This window comes from Silurus aristotelis, assembly GCF_946808225.1.
Source record: "Silurus aristotelis genome assembly, chromosome: 7".
NCBI lineage: Eukaryota > Metazoa > Chordata > Actinopteri > Siluriformes > Siluridae > Silurus > Silurus aristotelis.
In genome coordinates this window covers 15,315,846-15,338,272 of record NC_139580.1, presented here as the reverse complement: position 1 = coordinate 15,338,272, position 22,427 = coordinate 15,315,846, and the positions used below count along the sequence as shown (strand labels likewise).

Below are 22,427 nucleotides of genomic sequence, written 5' to 3'. Positions count from 1 at the left end.
TTGAGGTCTGATATGTTTACAAAGTGTTCCTTTAATCTTTTTGATCTGTGTGTGTGTGTGTGTGTGTGTGTGTGTGTGTGTGTGTGTGTATATATATATATTCATTCATTCATTCATTTTCTCCCGCATATCCGTAATTCGGGTCGCGGGGGCAGCAGTCTAAGCAGGCCCCCGCCTTCCAATCTTCACAGCACCGTCCCTTACGGTCCCTCCTGCAGGTGGTAAACCCACGGGAATGCGGCCCCACGTCACTCCGACGTCACGGACCTTGATATTTCCCTCGTAAGGGACCCCCGGAGCATAGAGGGTTAAGGGCCTTGCTCAAGGGCCCAAGAGTGGCAGCTTGGCAATACCGGGGCTTGAACCTATATACAGTGAGGAAAGTAAGTATTTGAACACCCTGCTATTTTGCAAGTTCTCCCACTTAGAAATCATGGAGGGGTCTGAAATTGTCATCTAAGGTGCATGTCCACTGTGGGAGACATAATCTAAAAAAAAAATCCAGAAATCACAATATATGTTTTTTAAACTATTTATTTGTATGATACAGCTGCAAATAAGTATTTGAACACCTGCCTATCAGCTAGAATTCTGACCCTCAAAGACCTGTTAGTCTGCCTTTAAAATGTCCACCTCCACTACATTTATTATCCTAAATTAGATGCACCTGTTTGAGGTCATTAGCTGCACCTGTCCACCCCATACAATCAGTAAGAATCCAACTACTAACATGGCCAAGACCAAAGAGCTGTCCAAAGACACTAGAGACAAAATTGTACACCTCCACAGGGCTGGAAAGGGCTACGGGGAAATTGCCAAGCAGCTTGGTGAAAAAAGGTCCACTGTTGGAGCAATCATTAGAAAATGGAAGAAGCTAAACATGACTGTCAATCTCCCTCGGACTGGGGCTCCATGCAAGATCTCACCTCTTGGGGTCTCCATGATCCTAAGGAAGGTGAGAAATCAGCCCAGAACTACACGGGAGGAGCTGGTCAATGACCTGAAAAGAGCTGGGACCACCGTTTCCAAGGTTACTGTTGGTAATACACTAAGACGTCATGGTTTGAAATCATGCATGGCACGTAGGGTTCCCCTGCTTAAACCAGAACATGTCCAGGCACGTCTTAAGTTTGCCAATGACCATTTGGATGATCCAGAGGAGTCATGGGAGAAAGTCATGTGGTCAGATGAGACCAAAATAGAACTTTTGGGTCATAATTCCACTAAACGTGTTTGGAGGAAGAAGAATGATGAATACCATCCCAAGAACACCATCCCTACTGTGAAGCATGGGGGTGGTAGCATCATGCTTTGAGGTGTTTTTCTGCACATGGGACAGGGCGACTGCACTGTATTAAAGAGAGGATGACCGGGGCCATGCATTGCGAGATTTTGGGGAACAACATCCTTCCCTCAGTTAGAGCATTGAAGATGGGTCGAGGCTGGGTCTTCCAACATGACAATGACCCGAAGCACACAGCCAGGATAACCAAGGAGTGGCTCTGTAAAAAGCATATCAAGGTTTTGGCATGGCCTAGCCAGTCTCCAGACCTAAACCCAATAGAGAATCTTTGGAGGGAGCTCAAACTCCGTGTTTCTCAGAGACAGGCCAGAAACCTGACTGATCTAGAGAAGATCTGTGTGGAGGAGTGGGCCTAAATCCCTCCTGCAGTGTGTGCAAACCTGGTGAAAAACTACAGGAAACGTTTGACCTCTGTAATTGCAAACAAAGGCTACTGTACCAAATATTAACATTGACTTTCTCAGGTGTTCAAATACTTATTTGCTGCTGTATCATACAAATAAATAGTTTAAAATTCATATATTGTGAATTCTGGATTCTTTTTTTTTAGATTATGTCTCTCACAGTGGACATGCACCTACGATGACAATTTCAGACCCCTCCATGATTTCTAAGTGGGAGAACTTGCAAAATAGCACGGTGTTCAAATACTTATTTTCCTCACTGTATATATATATATATATATATATATATATATATATATATATATATATATATATATATATATATATATATATAAAATATTAAATGAAGACTTTGTAAACAAAAATTTCACCCTGACACATCATGCACAAGTCACCATCTCGATCTCATCTTGTTGCACTCCCTTTCAGCACATCTATATATATGTGTGTGTGTGTGTGTGTGTGTGTGTATATACAGTATGTGTGGACTGCTGTGTGAAAACGCTTGACAGAAGTGTAAGCAATGCAGCTCTTAATGAAAGCGTAATTAAAAGCTAATTACTCATCCAGTGAATGTCATATTTTGCTGAGAGAGAAGCAAGCATCTGTGTGAGTGTGTGAGAGAGAGAGAGAGAGAGAGAGAGAGAGAGAGAGAGAGAGAGAGAGAGAGAGAGAGAGAGAGAGAGAGAGAGAGAGAGAGAGAGAGAGAGAGAGAGACCCTTGGGTACATAAACATCAGTTTTATCCACACTGCCCTTTTCTGGGCTGCTTGTATTGATGATGCCTTTGCTTCTGTGATGCTGCATATTAACAACCACAATAAAGCACCAGAGTAGGAATCTTCATTTTACTAATGAATCAGAAAAGCTGCTGTTAGGTCGTATCGTAAGTCCTCATTTCCGCATAAACAGCTGGAGGAAACAAATGTAGCGTATGCACTCCTGTGAGTATTGCTACAGTTGCCCCAAAAGCTTGTCAGGGCACCTATTTCCCAACCTGGTTTAGTATCTGTATGCCAGCCATGCGTCACTGAACCCTGCCATAAGGATAATTACAGAGTGTTCCGTGTCAGGCTAAGCTCTGCATTCACTCCCTCATTCTCTCTCTCTCTCTCTCTCTCTCTCTCTCTCTCTCTCTCTATCTCCCTCCCTCATATTTTACATATCACAGTAGCTACATAATTACTCACACTAATTAGTGCGGAGTTCAGACAAATTCTTTATGACATTCACTGTCTCTGACTGACATGCAAAATGCCACACCTTGTGGTTCTCACACAGATTGATATCATCTTTTAATATTCACTGACTCTTATCTGTATCTTTTCCCATAACGTCCTAGAGAAACCTGAAACAGTGTGCACTGAGCATCATCCTCACTATGAGCTTGCTCTTTACATGCATGGTTTCTATGGAGTTTCTGTGGCCCAGCTTTCTTTAATTAGAGATTATTAGCACTAAAGTAGAGGCTCATGGAGATGAATAGCAGGGCTGATGCATGTTGTCTCTCATTATAGACCTGCATGGTGAGCATACTAAAGTATGCCAGTAAAGCTGCTACCCACTTCCCTAAAAACAGGCCAGTCGCTCGTTATATGCAGGGACTGAATATGCATAATAAATATTAATATATTGAAATTGGATAGCTGGAGGTCCTAATAACTAAAAAAAAGTATGAGTCTCAATAAACCATATTAAATTTAAGGTAAATTTTAAGGCTTTTTTTTTATGTGCACATTAATGCCTATGCAATTACACTATAGTGCCTATGCAAATATTGCAATGCTAAGCAGTATATCTGTAAATATACAAATCACAAAAATAAATGATACAAGAGCATATTCAAATTAAAACTCGTGTTTTTCTCTAGACAACCTAATGATATCCCGCCCTAAGTAAAACATCAAGATGTACACATTTGTTGCATCTGAATAAATACGTTTTAATACAAAATATTGTGATGTATCGCAAACAACTAATAATTGTGATAAAAAAAAATAACAATTTACCTTCCGTGTTATGTAATCCTTCAGTCGCTACCTCTGCGTCTGTCTGGTGAAAGGAAGACAACGTTTTTAAAACATTTATTTCCTTACACATTCTTAACTGTTCTTAAATTGGAAATGAAAACAGTGCTTATTGTCCAGTTTGTTTCTAATGAAATAGCATGCTATCAGTATGTACTAATATATCTGTTCCTTCCAAGCACAAAAGTGCTGCACCTTTTGCTGGTCTTCTCTAACCTACTGTTGCTTGAGTTCATGTAGTTGATCTGCTGTGAGATTTCTGCTATGACCTTTTGTGTGGGTGAAAATAGTTAAACTTTTGAATTGCTAACCAAGATCAGTCTGAGGCTGAAATCTGTGGAAGCTTAAATATGCTGTACAGGACTTGCAGCCATACCAACTGTAAGAACTACAGTGTTATATAAAATAAAGCAATATAAAAGAGTATTCAACATATCATATAGAACTTCTTGTTGAGCATGTTTCTCTAAGGGAACGAGGGCTTTTTTCCTTAGTTTCCACAAGTTTGTGGTCTGCTGAATGCCACAAATGTAAATGTAAATGTTTAGTGTCCACCTCACACTTTGAGAACTTTTTTTTATTATTATTTAACTTGAAAACATAATGTATTCGAGTTTAGCACAGTGTCACTGTGGCTACTCAATCAATTTAATTTGTGCCAATTTTATTGATTACTCAATTTAATCAATATATTAAAAAAAAAGTGTATTGCATTAATTTGATGTATTTTATTTTATTTTTATACATTTTATATATTCTTTAACTGGCATTCTATTCAAAATGGTTTTAAAAATGTAAACTGTCCAAATGTTAATATTAATAAACTGCATTAATAAAAAACAACAAGCAATTTTACGTTGTGCATTTCTTCCCCTTAACCGCACCGAACTTAAACCAAACCATAACTTAAACACCGAAGTACGTACAGAACCGGGGATTTTGTGCACAGTAACACTCCGAATTGAGGGTGTAGGTGTTTTGTGTACAGGTTAGCTTACCATTAAAAATCCTACTGGATTTGGAAAGGCATATCTGCTTTAATCACTTACGAATAGATCAAGTCAGCTGTGCGTGAAAATGATTAGATAAGAACAACTTACTTTTTTATTAAAAGTCCTGTTTTGTAGGAGTGGAAAGTGTGTTAGAGGAGATAAGAACGATTTGCAGTTAAAGAAGGCACTGCGAAATATTTAACATTTAGTGATGAAAATGCATGCAGACAGATACCATATCATCTAAATGCTGCATTTTGAAAAGCTTTTGATTCATTCAATCTGACAACAAAAAAAGACACCAACAGAAACACAACAAAGAAGCTATTGACAGTTGACTCAGAAGCATTGCACGATTCAAATATCGCATTACACCTTTACATGCAGCCATCTGTGATCCAAATCTCAGTAAATGTGACTTGAGCTAAACATCCACATGCAACCAATGGCGTTTCTTTACTCTATTTGTGTGTTTAAATAGCTCAACAGCACTGGGATTGTTGGTCTCAATAAACATGTTTATTTTTTCTTGGTTCTAACAGCTAAATATGGCCTCCTCTGCACTGACTTTAGCACTGTAAGTACCGGAGGGTAATGACATCAATTGATGTCCTGCTAACCAGAAACCTGAAGAGATCAATATACAACACACCAAGGGGTCTTAAGTACCTTTCAGACACATGGCAAACCACACACACATCAGGGGGAAGTCATTAATTGCCTTGTGGTTCATTTGCTCGAAAGTGTTGGAGTGCGTTCGCACAAGTATGCATGAAGACAGAGTGGGCAGGAAAAAAATGAGACTTTGGAGATGATTTGACTGACAGTGTGCCAGTGTAGTCCTGCAGTCCTTACTGTTCTCTCCGGGTTTTGCTCTTGCTTTTTCTTTGCTCCTTTGTCCATTCAGCTATCAATTTATTAAACTCCAAATCAGATCCAAAGTCCTCCTACTGCAAATGTCCAATTGTATTGTCCCGCATGACCTCCCGGGTACTTTCTAGTCACTCACTTCAAATTTGTTACAGAGTTACCGTTATTCCTGAGGTTCTCTTAGGACACTGCTGTCATGGTGCTGATATTCAGCTTACAAGGACAAACTTGACCTTCTGGCAGGCAGACAACGGACTCTCCTTAAATGTTCAGGAAAACCAATTAGTTTGTTGTTGACTTTCACAGAAAGCAGACAGACTATTCTCTGCTTTTGCAGGTCTGCCACTGAGAGGACTGCCAACTTCAAGTATCAGATTTATATCTCAAAGCACCTCACCTTGTCCATATACACTACTCCCTAGAAAGATTCAATAAACTAATCTGTCTTCCTGAACCTTCCACCGCTTCTACAGCTACAGTAGAAAGTGTCCTTAGTATGGCAGTAAAAGACACACAGTGTCAATGCTGGAATATCAGGGGGTTCTTCACATGGTATCAGCTCAGCAGGACAGTTTTCCTAACCACAAATCCTCCTCCACTCTACATAACCAACAAGCCATTTGCACTGTTCAATATTTAATAGGTGCCATGAATAGTTACACCTCATAGCTCCAGGGTTCCTGGTTCAGTTCTCAGCTAAGGTTACTCTCTGTGTACTGCGTGCCTTTTGCACGTTCCCCCGGTTTATATGATTAAGGTTAATGAATAAATAAATAAATAAATCATGTTTAACTTCAAAGTGATTCATACTACTGTCTGTCTATTGATTGTCACCATTCTGTTTTGTCTGATGGTGTTTAATTACTGTCTATTACCCTTCCAACTCTGTACAATGAGGTACTTCAACTTTAGTTCTGTTCCACAAAGTGGGATCAGTGAACCCACAAGAGTCACTCTGCAGCCAATAACTTCATTTAAATGCATTAAAACAGACATGTCCAACCATTAGATGCTTACAAATGAATAAACGTGGATTTGATTACTTTAAACCAGTGTGTATGCAGTCTGGTTTAAGTCTGTTACAGACTGAGACTAGCTAAGCAATACTGCACCCATTACATGCACAAAGTTATTCGTGTTCTCCGGGAAGGTAAACAATTTGCTTTCGTATCAGTCTCGCACAATGCTTTTTCATCTAACCTCATGACTTACCATATTTTGAGCTACATCCTAAGTGAACATCTGATGAGGCTGACCTAAATTCTCCACTCTGATTAGTCAGAGGGTGCTTATTCATTTTCTAAAGGAACAAGGCTCTGACAATAGCTGATTACTGCAGGTTCTATTAATTCACTTGTTCGAATAGGCTACTGTTTTTATAAAAAAGAATATATCTGCAGACTCTCAACATCATTTTTATCATGTGATTCTCGTAATACTGCGGCATGTTCTGTGTCTCTTTCGTATATATAGAATATTTGTACATAATCTCCACTCTCAGTGCTTTATGACATTTTACAAAGAGGCTGGTGCTGCTATGACATTAGTGTACACAAAACTAAAATGCTTTACAGATGTCCAACAACATTAAATGTAACTATAAATGGGTAAAAAAGTGACAGTCTTTAAAAAGAGAAAAAAAGAAAAGCTGCTGAGGAATAGGACTGAATAACTTCAGTATATTGTGGAATGTACTCAACTACAGGCTGGTAGCTGGTCTGAAAACATTGTTTACTGTTTTTAAATGAATGAAAGTGTCCTGCTGTTTTCACATTTCACCTTTCTGTCCATGTTCACACCGTCCCCTTTGTTCAACTTTACAAGACAGGTTTTATTTTCTTCTTCAGGGACCATCGGACAATCAGCAGTCACCTTCTCTACAACAGAGAACAAAAACAGATACAAGTAAACTACTAAATCATCAGTGCAAAATGTATTTTTGTGTAGCGTATGTTTGTTGTTTTTCTACAGACGGTATCTGTAATGACAAACCTGTGCTCAGGTGTGTGAAAGTGGACAGGAACTGCTCGTAGGACTGCTCTGGTAAGAACAGCTCAAGAGCTTCCATCATGGACTGAGGAATGACACCTGGATCATCAGGCATCTCACCAAACCTACAAGCACATCAGACAGAGAGGGGAAATTACAACACCCATGAGAAAGCAATCCTTAAAAATCCTTATCTTTAAAACCGCATGCAATAAACAAACCCAGATGCAATTTATATGAAGGGAGACAGATGTGAGTGCAGAGATAATAAAGAAGTGAGACAGATGATCAGAGTTACACTGAGCTACTTGTTGGGTCACTTAATCACATAATAATACACATTATAGCCACATTAGCCCTGATTAAGGTGAACTTATTATTCCGAAGTTCAGTTCAATTACAATTAGCACAAAGAAGTGATGATTACAATGGCGTTAAAGTGTAATGAATGACCACGCAAAATGATCACCGGAACATCTGAGCTGTCACCCTGTCGTTTATCAAACTCGTCCTTTCAGTGGAGACTAGTGTACCCTTCCAAGGAACAGAAACAGGTGGCACAGTACATTCTAATTAACTTGTGCTATCAATTAATAAATACAATTCAGCAGCATGGCCTCGGGCCTGCGCCGTCCTGTTCTACATCCCACTCGCTGAGAGTTCGTCACCTTCAAGGTTTGCGTGTGCCATCCGGCTTTGAGGACAGATGAAGGAAGGTCCACGCTACACAGCAAGACTGGGTTATGATAGTATATGAATATTAAACTCATTTCAAATCTATTTTCAAAGCTGATTAGCAAGCCAGAGGCATCATGTTTTTCAAAGCCTCGCGCTGAGGAGTCAATTAAGCCACTCTTTTGCTTTGCCCTGCGAGTCAGCAGCAGCTTCGAGACGCAGGTGCTCAAGTGTTTGTGTTTTTTGAGCACTAACGCTCTTCCAGGCACTAGTGGTTACAGCACTTTGTTTTGCACATGATCATTCCCGAAAACGCACGCACGCGCAGCCCCTAAACACAAAAACATTATGCTAATTAACTCAAAACAGCTGTTTCTCAATCTCTCTCTCTCTCGTGCCATCATTTAAAGCTCTCACCACTTTTCTGCTTGTTCAGGAATGAAAAGTGTGCAATTCTGCATTTATTCAATATTAAAACTGTACAGTCAGTAGTAGGCTTATGTCACACTATAGCTTTGAATATAAAACTTTTTTTGTGAATCCTATTTTTTTTTTTTTTTGCACCATTTTTGAAATCCTTTTCACTAGCATGCCTAATAAGCATGTTAACTGTATACTTGTTTTATTAAGTCATATAGATCAGTAAGTATTGTGAGTCTCCACTTCTTTGGCAACCTCGGACCAGTTTTTTCTTGAAAACATTGTTTGTTTGGCTTGATTGTGGTTTGTTTAAAATTGAATCGGCTCAGAAGAAAATGGTTTCTGCCGTAAATAATCCAAAGGTTTGTGTCAGTTAATGTATCTCTGTATCTCCATGTACAGATCAGTCTACATACAGACATCCTTGCTGGTTAAATCTATAGAATTTATACCACAGTTGACAAGTTTTGAAGAGATTTCACTCATCATAGTTAGCCTGCTGGCTCAACAAAAGAAGAACACAGAGGTGTCCATGTTTCCTCCCCATTTTGCAGCCTGGATGTACACAAGTCAAAAGTGGAATCATTCTCTGAATGCAGAATATTGGAGAATTGAAAACGCCTTCACAACTGTCAATCATTACAGACTAAACCGTCAACTGTCTCATCTGCCCAAGACATCTCTTTGTGCATTCCAGCATACTATTATGTTAAAATGAATAGCTGCTACACAAAAAAGGTTGCCAGATCTCAACCCTCACCTTCCCTTTTTCGTGGAAATTCCTTCTGCACAGATTGAATACCTTACCCATGGTAGTATTTTACCCTTTTAAACGTACAGAAAATAAGTGATAAAGTGTAGTATACTGCCCTACGTTATGTACTTTTATCATCCATAATTATACGTCTATTTTATTATACAGTCACTCTGATAAACTGCACCAGCACTTCTATATTGTTACACAATTTTATACTTGCATGTCATACTGTTTTTTGGGGGGTTTTTTGCCAGAAACACTCGAGTCTCCTTCTGTTATATGCATACTTATTAGCCTTTATATTGGTATATTGCATGTTATATTTTTTATTATCATGCTGCTCTAACCCTGTGCTTTCCCCAAGAGGGATCTATAATAGATGTTGTTTTTTTGCTAAACAGAATCATTTATTAAATAAGCACTCTTTTCCCATAGTCTCACACCAGATCAAATCTGATTTGATGTGTGTGAACAATCCAATCACATTGTAGTGATTGCTTTAGTGTAGATTATCCTGAAACTCACGGAAGATACACTCATGGGCTAACCGTGAAATGAGTTTCCGTCTACACAGCTACAGTATATTTGCACTCTTTCATTTCTATGGGTGTAACTGGGTTTTCAAGCTTGTTTTCATTTAAACGTGCTCCTGATGTGATGATGTTTTGCGCAGCCACCTGCAGGAGCTGACAGTCACAGGCGGTTGACCTCAATATTAAACTGTGATCAGAATCAGTCAGGCTTCACACGCTGCACAGCTCTTCATCACTCAAAACTAACAATTAGTCAAATAGATACACTGCATACTTTACGAACTACTGCTACAGGCATATTGGGTAGATTTTATTTCCATTTGTCTCATTTCTTTCTCCCAAAGATCTTGAGGATTACAGGCAGAGGTAAGAACACGTGACCTGTAGTGAACTCCAGGCTCAGCGCATAGATTCAAATGTATTATTGGACGTTTGTAGGAAATGTGACCAATAGCTTACGTTTAGACACAATACTTGGAATACAACGAGCTATTTGGATAATATATATTTTATCAATGCTATTTAAGTTAGAAAAAAGTCTAGTTAGACCAGCGTCGCAGGTAGACTGTATTTACTCCAACAAAAACAGGAGGCTTTCTTGTCGGTTTGTTATGTAGCTACGCTCGCTAACATGCTAACTCCGCTCTGTTATCAATTAAACCTACGATTCTACATCAGTGTTAAATGTTTATTTTTTTCTTTTATTATTTTAAAATTGCTAGATACATAAATAAACGGATTCGCGCAACACTAAGCGCTCCGCAGCTGAGAGAACAACCTACCAACAGCCACGTTCCTCAGCAACCGCGTTTCACAATGCATTCTGGGTGGTGATGCGTCTAACTGCAGCGTCGAGTAAAAAAGTAGTAGAAAGCACTACAACATTTGAGGGGCGGGGGGTGCATCCGATTTTAGTGTCCCGGGTAACAGGTTAAAACAAAAGTTCCTATATATTTTGACGAATTGTTTATTTGATTTTAATTGTTGTTTATTCCAACACTGTTAACATATTAACTAATGTTTTTTACATTTCAATTCTAATTCAATTCTACAGCTTTTGGAGGAAAAATGTCCTTGCAGCACTTGACTGCCATAAACTGTGCAAGTCTTCTGCAGCCTGGCTGCTCCATACTGCATCTAGAAGGCGATGCTTATCTTTTTGGTCAGAAAGGATGGCCCAAACGTTCCTGCCCCACAGGCATGTTTGGTATACACATCAAACGCGGGGAGATCAAGTTGCGTGCCATCTCATTCTCCAACAATTCTTGCTATCTCCCTCCTCTGCGTTACCCAGCAGTTGTTCACGTAGAGCCTTACAATGAAAAGCCTGAGTGCTACCTCATTCATGGAGGCCGAACACCCAACAATGAGCTATCCTCGAGCCTATATGTACTTAGTGTTGACAATCGTGGATGTAATCGTAAGGTCACCTTGAGATGCCAGGAGAAAGAGTTGGTCGGCGAGCTTCCGGAGGCTCGGTATGGCCACACCCTTAGTGTAGTCCACAGCAGAGGAAAAACTGCCTGTGTTCTTTTTGGTGGCAGATCCTACATGCCTGCTGCTGAGAGAACCACAGAGACCTGGAACTGCATGGTGGACTGTCCACCGCAGATTTATCTCATTGATCTGGAGTATGGCTGCTGTTCAGCACACACCCTCCCAGAGCTTACCGATGGGCAGTCATTTCACCTGGCACTGGCACGAGAGGATTGTGTCTACTTCTTGGGTGGACACATTGCCTCTACTGACTGCCGACCACCTCGCCTGTTCCGGCTGCGTGTAGAGCTTCTTTTAGGAAGTCCATTACTCTCTTGTGAGATCCTTAATGATGGACTCTCTATCACAAGTGCCATTGCAACTCCCATAGGCTCTGCTCATGAATACATTATTCTTGGTGGTTACCAGTCAGATTCCCAGAAGAGAATGCTGTGCACCTACATAGGCCTAGATGATGTCGGGATACGCATAGAGCCTAGAAAGCCTCCTGAGTGGAGCAGTGAAATCAGCCAAAGCCGCACCTGGTTTGGTGGAACTCTAGAAAAGGGGAGCGCATTAGTTGTTATACCGTCAGGGACAAATCCCACACCTGCAGATGCTTATTACTTTTACCAGTTAAGCTTTCAGCAGGAAGGAAATGGAGAGGATCCAACCCAGACATGCAGCCAAGAGTCCACTGATTTTGAGGATTCTGCGCCTCTAGAAGATTCAGAAGAACTGTACTTTGGACGTGAACCCCATGAGATGGAATACAGCAGTGATGGAGAGGGAGACACCTACAATGAGGAAGATGAAGAGGATGAATCTCAGACCAGTTACTGGATTAAGTGCTGCCTCACATGTCAGGTAGACATCAACACCTGGGAGCCCTTCTACTCCACTGAGCTCACCAGACCAGCCATGATCTTCTGTTCCAGAGGTGAAGGTGGACACTGGGTCCATGCTCAGTGTATGGAGCTCTCAGAGAGCCTACTACTACGTCTTTCTCAAGATAACAGCAAGTATTTTTGTCTAGATCATGGAGGCCTTGCCAGGCAGGAAATTACTCCCCCACGCAAGATAAATCCTCTGAAAAGAGTCCCAATGAAGACAATGCACCGCAAAGCCCCCATAACCCTGAAAATGTCTCCTGTTAAGAAAAGCTTCTTCAGAAGGCTGTTTGACTGAACTGTTGATACTTAATTTGTTATATTAAAGCTATGTTAGATGCTTAATACAAAGTTAATAAGATTTATTAAAAACCTTATCTACTTTGGTAATGTATAAGAATAAAGATTTGTTTGGAGCATATTATTATGATACACCATTTTTAAAAGTTTAAATGTGTTTCTTAAATGTATTTCATTTCAAATGTACACATTTGTTTCTTAAGTTGTTTGTAATAAAAAAAAGATCATGTTGAATATTTTGTAGTCTGGTCAAGTTTAAGATGAGAGAATTATATCTCAAAGTGCTTTTTTTTTTTTTTACATCTTAAGGACAATTAGGAATTTAATGAGTATAAATTGTGGACAAAATTGTTTTATTTTATTACAAACAAAAGGTAGATTCATTTAAACCCTAAATAGATTTTATGTAACAATATCCAGCATTTAGAAGCAGTAAAATATTGTTTAGGCTAGTACTCAATTTATCTGCTGCTGTGTACGATTCGTGTTTATCTCGGCAGGTTGTATTTGAGAGCTTGCTATTAGCATTCAACTAGTTATTATATTATTATTAGGAATATAGGTTTAAATTGATGTTAATTAGCTTTAATCAAATATTTTCCTATAGTTCATGGTTCGTTTGGTAAAAGGGCACAAATTTGCCAGCAATGAAAAACAATATGTGGTTTGAGGCAGACGTCATTTTGTTATAACAGTTAACATTTTATCCTTTAACATGAGTGAAGAATTTGACACTGTACTTAATTTACATCAGTGTTTATTCAAATGAATAATTGCAATTTTAATTGATTAGAGAATTTAGGTACAGATAAACAAAGGCACAAATGAAACAAACTATTTATAAACACTCAGCAAAGTTCTGTTTGTGGAGGTAGAAAGTTCCTGCATCCATATGGGCAGTCAGCCTTGTGGTACCTTACATCTTCACATATTTACAAAAACACAAATAATGTAAAATGTCAATAGCATACCATAAAAAAATTAACAATAAACAGGGTACAAAGTAGCACCTATTTACTTTTGGTTTCAATTGACAATAAAATTGAAAATTGTTAGAATATTATAATGAATGTATCAATCAATCAATTAGAGACTCTAATACATAACAATGCAATTAATCTATTAATCAAGTAAACTATTAAAGTAGAAAAATAAACAGTGAACAAAAAAACAATTAACCAATCAATCAATCAAATAAAAAGGACAGAAACAAAATGATCAATCTTTAGAAATAAGGCCCTTCTAACACAGGTAACACAAACAATTTAATGAACCTTGTCATATTAATATGACAATAGATCTGTAAAACCAAGATTAGATTGTTAAGTTTTGTAAAAAAAAAAAAATAATAAAATAATGAGGTGTATGGTCTGGTGCAAAAACATATGTGAAGTGTTTAGCATCGTGCAAAGTTTTGAGATGTAAAAAATAAAGGTTAATAGCGGGGTTTTTTTCTGGAAATGTGCAAACGTGTGTGCTTCTATTGCTATTTTCTAGAGAAGTCCCTGGTGTGTAGCAGCAGTCTTCTCTTTTGCTATTTCTTCTAAAACTGAAGCAGTTTGTGTTTCCCTAATTCCATTTTGTCTCTGCCCTCTGTCCGTGATAAATTGATACAAAGATCATAAAAGTGGTTTCTTTTAAAGCAATTCCCCCTCTGTGACTTACAGTGCTTTCATTTAATTCCATAAATAATCCTTCTGTATAAATTCATGAATGTGTCATAACCTGGCAACACAATAAACTCTCCCATATTTCACCAGCAGGCAAAAAGGAGAAAAAGCCTAAGAGAAAATTGTATAGCCATTCCCTCGCAATTCCATCTGTCATAAAGTTAAAGTTGCAGACAGATATCAAAAATATAAAAAAAGGTTAACCATAAACTAATTTAGCATGCTAAAAGAAGTTATTTCAAACAAATGTCCAAGTATATTCAAGTAAATTTACTCAATTCAAACCATTTTTAAAAGTCTGTTATGTCAAGAGATAAATCAGTGTCATCTGGGCATTCCTCTGGGTTGATTGTGGCTTGCAGTGCTTTTACTGAGTTCTTGTGAGCCTCCATGAACTTTACTGGCCCATGCACCAATTGAGATACATAGAAATAGATACACTGCATATTTTACGAACTACTGCTACAGGCATATTTTGGAGATTTCGTTTTCATTTGTCTCATTTCTTTCTCCCAAAGATCTTGAGGATTACAGTCAGAGGTAAGAACACGTGACCTGTAGTGAACTCCAGGCTCAGCGCATAGATTCAAATGTATTATTGGACGTTTGTAGGAAATGTGACCAATAGCTTACATTTGGACACAATACTTGAACTACAATGAGCTATTTGGATAATATATATTTTATAAATCCTATTAAATTTAGACAAACGTCTAGTTAGACCAGCGTCGCCGGAAGACTGTATTTACTCCAACAAAAACAGGAGGCTTTCTTGTCGGTTTGTTATGTAGCTAAGCTGGCTAACATGCTAACTCCGCTCTGTATCAATTAAACCTACAATAAACTCTCCCATATTTCACCAGCAGGCAAAAAGGAGAAAAAGCCTAAGAGAAAATTGTATAGCCATTCCCTCGCAATTTCATCTGTCATAAAGTTAAAGTTGCAGACCGATATCAAAAATATTAAAAAGGTTAACCACAAACTAATTTAGCATGCTAAAAAAAAAAAAGTTATTTCAAACAAATGTCCAAGTATATTCAAGTAAATTTACTCAATTTAAACCATTTTTAAAAGTCTGTTATGTCAAGAGATAAATCAGTGTCATCTGGGCATTCCTCTGGGTTGATGGTGGCTTGCAGTGCTTTTACTGAGTTCTTGTGAGCCTCCATGAATTTCTGCAGATACTTTGAAGTGTACAACCAGTGGTGTTTTAATATGTCTTCTAACTCAAATGTCTTTGATTGCCTGGCATTCATTTTACGGAAGCGTCGGAAAAGTTTGTTCCCTGATTCATTCCCTTCGCTGGCCCATGCACCAATTGAGCCGTCTCTCTCAACAATTTCAGGTACATGGGCTAGAGTCTTATGGAGGTAGTTAGTAATCTTGCCATCATAGCGATATTTAAATGTTGTTGAAAGGAGCTCTGCAAAACGTTGGGAGTTGAAGCTGTAGCGGCAAAGCTGATCCGGACAATCTCTAGCTGGACAAGTAGAACGCCAAACAGGTTTCATCTGGAGGTATAGCTCCATTAGTTCTTTCAGCGCCTCACGGCGCTCTTCTGAAGGGACCAACTCACACACCACTTCCACAGATTCACGGGTCATAAGTCGCCGGGCATAGTTCCCATTCATTCTCATCACTGGTTTCAACTTCAATTTCTTCCTCAGCTGCTTGTCAAGGGCTGATCTCCAGCGTCGCCGCTCTTCTCGAGACGGGTTCTTTTTTAAGTACACTTCAGCAATCTCATCCTGGAAAATCTTGTAGAATTCTGTGGCATTACCAATGTCACAGTGCAAGGCATCTAATGTGGGTTGTGTTTCAATGAAAGGTTTGGCTGAGACCCCTTTTACTCGATCCCGCAGCTCCTCTGCAGACTCAGAAAAAGGATTAGTTCTCCATATCTCATAACGTTCAAGGTTTTCATCATGGCTTCTAGTGATGGAGTGAAGCACCATGTTTTGAGAGGCTTCAGCTCGTGTGGAGTCACACAGGGTGCAGATGTAAGTCGAGCCTGAAGCCTCCAAACCCTCCATTTCTCTTACCATCTTTTCATCATAGCCTGTGCTCCTAAAATAAAAGCGGAAGGAACGTTGGAGCCCACCTACAGTGAGAATGAGGCGACTTTCCTTCATAGCTTTACGCTCTGCCACCACAGGACCCAAGATGGCTGTCAGCATCTCATGATCAGATTCATCCACAAACATGAGGCACAGCGGCCTGCAGGAAAGCTCTGAGTTAGGCTTTTGCTCCTGGAAAATAGTGACTGCTTCTTCTTCACCTTCCGGTTGAATAGTGATAGACATCAGTGTAAAAGAAAATCTCACTGCCTTTTCTGGGATTGCTGGCCCTCCTCCATGCTTCTCACTGACATCTCCCATGCCATCACATGACTCCTTAATCACTACAGTGAAACCTGAGGTGCAGGTGCTGTCATCCAATCCTCTTTCTCTAAGTCCCTCCATAATGTCTTCTTCTAAGTCCTTTAAAGCTGATACTAATGCAACATCATAGCGGAATCTTCTAGAAATTGTGTCTGCGGGAACATCCTCTACAGAGGCAGTCCATCCAGAAAGCCCATCAATGATCCCAATATTACAAGAGTTGGAAACGTTTTTCAGAGCTGGTTGCCACTCAAATTGATGAAAGCCAGGAAGAAGCTCCTTTTCAGCATTACGGAGCGCATGCAAAGGCTGGAAGATCTGCCGTCCACTAGTAGCTTTGACAGTGCGGTACATCTTGTGGTACTGACTACAGCTGAGGAAGGTATTGACTCGTATTGCCAAACACACAGCTGGGTGCAAGCCAAGACCCCTGCCTGGAAGAGTAGACAAAGAAAAAATTAACCCACTGTGAACCTTACGCAGGTATAGAATTTATAGAGAAGTTTTGGCTAGAAAAGGAGCAACACTAGAGATTTGAAGGAAAGAGGGGTGCAGGGAGATTGCAGGTGCTGTCACTTATTTGACAGCAAAGCTTATTCCCAAAGTATATTTGAAATGTATCATGATAAGAGGTAATTTGGGTTGGGTTGCTTAAAAAGATCTATTGGTTAGTGACGAAAACAGACACCAGCTAGGCCATCCAAAAAAGCTGTGTAACTAAGAGACAGACATGTCCTAGATGGTGAGAATCCCATACAAATCTGAACATTCAGAACTGTGGTTGCTCTACGACCTCATTAGTCCTCCCTATATGATTTTCTAGCAAAACCTACATGCATATTACTTTAATGGAGTAATAAATTTTCCCACGATTAAAAACGTTTTACAACTTTTTTTTTACCATATTATTTCAACAGTCTGGTTTCCTGGATACCATTTCTCTTATTGTCAATCAGATATTTAATTTAAAAAAACTTGACATTAAAAGTGACGTTAGCACAGATGATATGCCTCTTGGCCCTACCTTGCATCATGGCTTCCAGCTCATCAGCCTGTTTGTGTTCATTTCCTGCCCTCAGTGCCAGCAGGAACAGTGTCAAACACACAGACTTCACATCTCCACCCTCCTCCTTATCAGCAAACGTCTTCACCTGATTCTTCAGCTCTCTCAGCCTGTGCTTCTGCGCCCTTCGTGTGAGTGAGAGCAGGTGCTGGCGAGGACGACCACCTTTGTTGACAGGTAAGTAGCCATCCATGTTCTGCTCTGGAATATTCTCTTCCTTCCTGCCATCTTTCTCAAAACAGTGACTTAAACAGTGGTCTGCAAAGGAGTCTAACCTGACCAACTCGCCACAACCTTCTCTTGGGCAGAGCAGAGGAAGAGAGTGGAGAATAGACAGAAACGCTTCAGCAGGACTATTTAGGTCACATGGTTTAAATAGGAGGCCACAGGCAGGACACTGGGGACCTAAGATGTGACTGTACTTTTGGATGCAGGTGCGGCAGAAGAGGTGCTGACATGGGGACTGGACCGGGTCAGACAAGAGGTGATCACACACTTGGCACACAAGAGCATTCACAAAGTCTTTTGGGAATTCACCTGGAAGTAGGTTGGACGATAGGTGGTCTTTCTGGCAGTGAGTAATATTCTTTACCCAAAGGCTCCTCTGAGCAGCTGGCTTTACCCATGCTCTCAAGCACATTGCTGGTGGGTTGTCTGTGGTCTGCCTCCACACTCTATTGCCCCCTGTAGAGGTATCTTTCTTTGTTCTTTTGGGAAGGCTCTGTAGTGGTTTCCTTCTCTTCCTTCCTCTTCGCTGAAGTATGTGCCTCTTGGGGTAGCAGTGAGGGCACTGTGAGTTGTGGGGCTTCCATATAGGGACCCTGATCCTGGAGAAGCTGCATATCCCCCCTCCTCTCATAGCTACATTCCAGCAACGATGGCAGAACATTGGCGGGTGAATAGATTCCATGTCTCCACTTACATCTACCTTAAATACCTTTAGAATGACATCAGGCCATTTGGAAGCTTTGCAACCCATCCTACGCAAAGCATATTTATTGTGATCATCCAGGTCTCCCTGGACTTCATGCTCTGGGCCTTTAGATTTTCTCAGAAGTATGCCACATAAGCGGCATAAGGCCCTGAAAAGAATTCAAGAAGAATTTTTGAGGGTTATTTATAATTTTGTAAGGGACATTTTTCTTGAATGCTATCTGATGTGAATATTCTAGATTTAACTCGAGACCCTACTAAAACGGTTTCAACGCTTAAAATACAATTGTCAAATAATAATTCCAATATCTTTAGTATTATTACCTGAGATGATCCATATGCGTGTCAATCTCCTGAAGCTTAAGATCCACTTGTCTGCCAGCGCCCTCCACATTCTCCTTATTTTTGCCCCCAAGACAGAGCTTCATAATGCTGCTAGGAGCACTCAGGCCATCCGCCTGTTCACTAACCTTTAGCTCAGCCTCCTTCTCCAGAGGAGGTTCATTAGGCAGAGGGGCCTTCTCCAAAGAACGGACTCGAAAGAGCTTAAACTTCCAATTTGAGAAGTTGGAATAAGGATGACACAACTCATCTGGCATGGAGGCTCTTGGCGAATCTGGTGGAACATACAGCTCTGTCTCCATGGTATCCATAGTGTCTGCAAAGTCTCAGAATCTGTGAAAAAGTAGATGCAAAAGGTGCATTTTTTAAACTACGAGGGGATGGTTTTCTGCAGCTTGGCTCCTGTGGATTTTTCTTTCACATATTATTAAAATATTTCACACCCATAACCAACCCACACTTTCAAAATTACGCAACTTTTTTGGTTTTTGAGAATGTTTTGTACTGAGTGTCCTGAAATCCCATCACACAGTGGGGTGTTAAGCTCTGACCCTCAGTGCTGCATTATTCTGTAAGTGGCATTTAGCTTTTCTGTAAAATTCATGAGACAAGCATTCAGAAATCGATCGGCTGCTGAAAACTTCATCTCATCCCTTCTTTCTGCTCTGAAAATAAGCGTGTCTGTTTTTTTCTCGCATGTCTCTTTTTATTGGGCATGGCAAGTTTGCTAAATGGGCACTTTTATCCTCTAAGATCCATCAATCTCTCATATTAGACATTTTTTCAAGTGGAACTGGATTCAGGGCCTTAAGGGCATTACACTGGCATTTTAAGAGGAGCAAACAGGAGAATAGTGAAACTATGATAGTTATTGATTGAAGTTTACTAAAAAAGTTTTTAAAGCATACTGTTACAGATGCAAAGTCTAAGAAAAGTGACTGAAGTTGTAACTATTGGATTTGTAAACAAATACGGAATGATAGTAATTATCAAGTACCACAACCACATTAAACCACAGAAATCCCAATAGGTGTCAAACACTGGCAGTCTTCCAAATCAGCTTTGACATAAAGCTTTTATCACATACTATAAAACTATCAATCAAATTATCTAACAATAACTCAACTAGGGCTTACCATAGTAATCCTGTGGCCACATATTGGCATTAACTCCGGCACCTCTCAAAAGACTTTGTCTGCGTCCTGTGTCTCTTTAACTGTCAGTATCCTTTAAAGCTCTCACTAACACACGTTGGCTCACAAAAACAGTCAGACACTCAAACAGCTGGGCAGACTCACTCTGCAGTCAGCTGGGTTCTCCTACCTTGTTTTTGAGGCTCAGCTGGCGTTGTATCCCCTGGGGTCTTTTCTGCATGGGAGCACAGATGCAGAGATGAGTGTGTATGTGTGTGTGTTTGGATCTTTGAGTGTCTCTTCTCTCACTGTGTTTGTATGGATTTCAGTGTTCCTTCTGAGGATTGTGTCTCTCCATAGGAGGGAGAGACTCCTATTTATACCACACTGGGGAGTCCATAACTGACACCCCTTGCCACCTGAATGATATGGGGTAAATTGTGGGGAGGAGTGATGGTGCTAACCACACACACACACACACACACACACACACACACACACAAACACACACACACACACACACACACACACACACACACACACACACACAAACACACAAACAAACAGACACACATCCCTTCACCCTTGGCACATATTTCTATACACCTACAGATGTCAAATTATCCTGTTATATCCTGGATCAATGCTGCTTCACAGATCCAGAATCCCTGGGTCAATTCAGAATTTAGATTATTGTTAAGGAAGAATTTTGATGTTCTAATTCAGGTTCTCTAACTCACATAACACAAAACATGCCATTAGGTGGACTGCTATATCTAACATTAAATCATTTATGGGCCACTATGAACCAGAAGTAAGTATAAGGCACTTGCCGTAGATGAATGAATGAATGAATGAATGAATGAATGAATGAATGAATGAATGAACAAATTAATGAATTAATGAATTAATGAATGAACAAACTAACAAAAAATATGCTTTATACCCATGCGCCTGGTGACTTCCAAAAGTTCATGATGCATTTCCAGGGGATCTGTAATATTTTTCTAAATCTAAATGCGTCATTGGTGGAATAAAAAAAAATAAAATAATCTAAAATTAAAAGAAAAAATTTTTTGTAAAGAATTTCAATAAGGTTTTTATATCCTAAAATTAAACAATTATTATAACCTTTAAATTGCTCTCTAACCCCACAACTTTAAGAAGCCCTGGAATAAAAAAAACATGTTTAGCCTTATAACGTATTTATTTGTGCATGTCATATATCTTATTATACTGTGCTGATTTTCTGAATACTTGTCCATGTATTTGTCTGGTCCTCAAATATATACAGGAGCATAAGTGCATTTAAGCAGCCTTGACCTTTTAGTGAATTAATTCTGTACTATTTGTCATGTGGAGGCACAATACTGCACCAACCTGATGCACGTGATCTAGAACCAACAACAGAACTGCTGCACTACAAGCAAGACAAGCCCTAGAAAGAGCTACTTGAATTACAACCATTACATTCACACAGCTTTGCCCTACAAACAGCAGTCAGGTTTCTAGGACTGTTCACAAAGGACGGGTTATGTCCCAAAAGATTGTCACCACTCTAATAACCTGTTTTTTTTTTTCATCTTACAGATTATTTGAGTGTCTCTTAGCACTCATTGAGCTGGCGTAGTCCGCTTTTTGTTATCGGCTTCTTGAACTAGAATTTCATTCGTGAGAGGCTCTGTTTCAGCCCCTTGTGGAATAGTCTGTGTTGTGAGAGGCAGGGATGAGCACTAATGAGAATGGCTTGATAGTTTGTCTCTGTAGATCGACAGTGTATTTGCGTAAGAATCAGCCTTGTTTGAATTTGAGCAGCGGATTAATCTGGTCTTCTCTCTGCAGGACCATGCTCTGCTGCACTAGATCTGTCAGTCCTCTTATTAAATGCACAGTCGGTGGCTACAGTTTGTTCCTTTAGTGTCAGCCTCTGCCACACATGATTACTATAGTACGTGAGGAGCCAGGATTAATGACAAGTCAGAGATCTAAAAGATGACTCAGAGATATTTGTAGAGTGAGATGGATGTTGAATCCAATGAAAATGAGTCTCAGGAGAAATTTATTTGAGAAATTGAGAGGATGAATATAACAGATCAAAAAATCGCAACATATGCATCAGATCCTAGCTAGAAATCTTTTGTTTAAATTGTTTTAGTGCCTAGAATATTGTCAACTATTCTAGTGTTTTGTATTTTTTTTATAAAATGTACTAAAAAATATTAAGGTTTAAGGGAAACCTTTAATAGAAAAACACAATAATCATCATATGT

General features: G+C 39.6%; 3 protein-coding genes across 10 annotated transcripts in view; 1 reads left to right on the top strand and 2 right to left on the bottom strand.

The window, feature by feature from the left end:
- The window catches only part of iftap (intraflagellar transport associated protein), a 130,623-nt gene extending 120,627 nt beyond the window's left edge, over positions 1-9,996 (bottom strand). For 2 of the 6 annotated variants that reach the window (XM_083547596.1, XM_083547595.1), the window contains exons 1-3: positions 7,588-7,739; positions 7,375-7,472; positions 3,716-3,758 (exon numbers count right to left, since the gene is read on the bottom strand). In XM_083547596.1, coding sequence (XP_083403722.1) covers positions 3,716-3,758; positions 7,375-7,472; positions 7,588-7,699 — 253 coding nt within the window. In that variant the 5' untranslated portion in view covers positions 7,700-7,739. Of the gene's footprint in view, positions 1-3,715; positions 3,759-7,374; positions 7,473-7,587; positions 7,740-8,252 lie in introns of those variants that run through there. The other 4 variants (XM_083547599.1, XM_083547597.1, XM_083547598.1 and 1 more) reach the window with 3 other exon arrangements.
- A 209-nt stretch (positions 9,997-10,205) lies between these two features.
- On the top strand, positions 10,206-12,871 carry rag2 (recombination activating gene 2). Of its 2 annotated transcripts, none has more exons than XM_083547574.1 (2): positions 10,206-10,335; positions 11,024-12,871. In XM_083547574.1, exon 2 carries the CDS (start codon positions 11,038-11,040, stop codon positions 12,631-12,633), a length of 1,596 nt encoding a protein of 531 aa, XP_083403700.1. In that variant the 5' UTR covers positions 10,206-10,335; positions 11,024-11,037; the 3' UTR covers positions 12,634-12,871. The 2 variants fall into 2 exon arrangements, with proteins under 2 accessions (XP_083403700.1, XP_083403699.1); XM_083547573.1 differs by lacking the exon at positions 10,206-10,335 and adding an exon at positions 10,769-10,899 and having other exon boundaries at positions 11,024-12,751.
- A 504-nt stretch (positions 12,872-13,375) lies between these two features.
- rag1 (recombination activating 1) lies at positions 13,376-20,514 on the bottom strand. 2 transcript variants are annotated; one of them, XM_083546649.1, is made up of 4 exons: positions 20,348-20,514; positions 19,007-19,357; positions 17,711-18,831; positions 13,376-17,120 (listed from the first exon to the last, which is right to left on the bottom strand). In XM_083546649.1, exons 2-4 carry the CDS (start codon positions 19,333-19,335, stop codon positions 15,373-15,375), a joined length of 3,198 nt encoding a protein of 1,065 aa, XP_083402775.1. In that variant the 5' UTR covers positions 19,336-19,357; positions 20,348-20,514; the 3' UTR covers positions 13,376-15,372. The 2 variants fall into 2 exon arrangements, with proteins under 2 accessions (XP_083402775.1, XP_083402776.1); XM_083546650.1 differs by having other exon boundaries at positions 14,083-17,120; positions 20,161-20,508.
- Between the last annotated feature and the right edge of the window lie 1,913 nt (positions 20,515-22,427).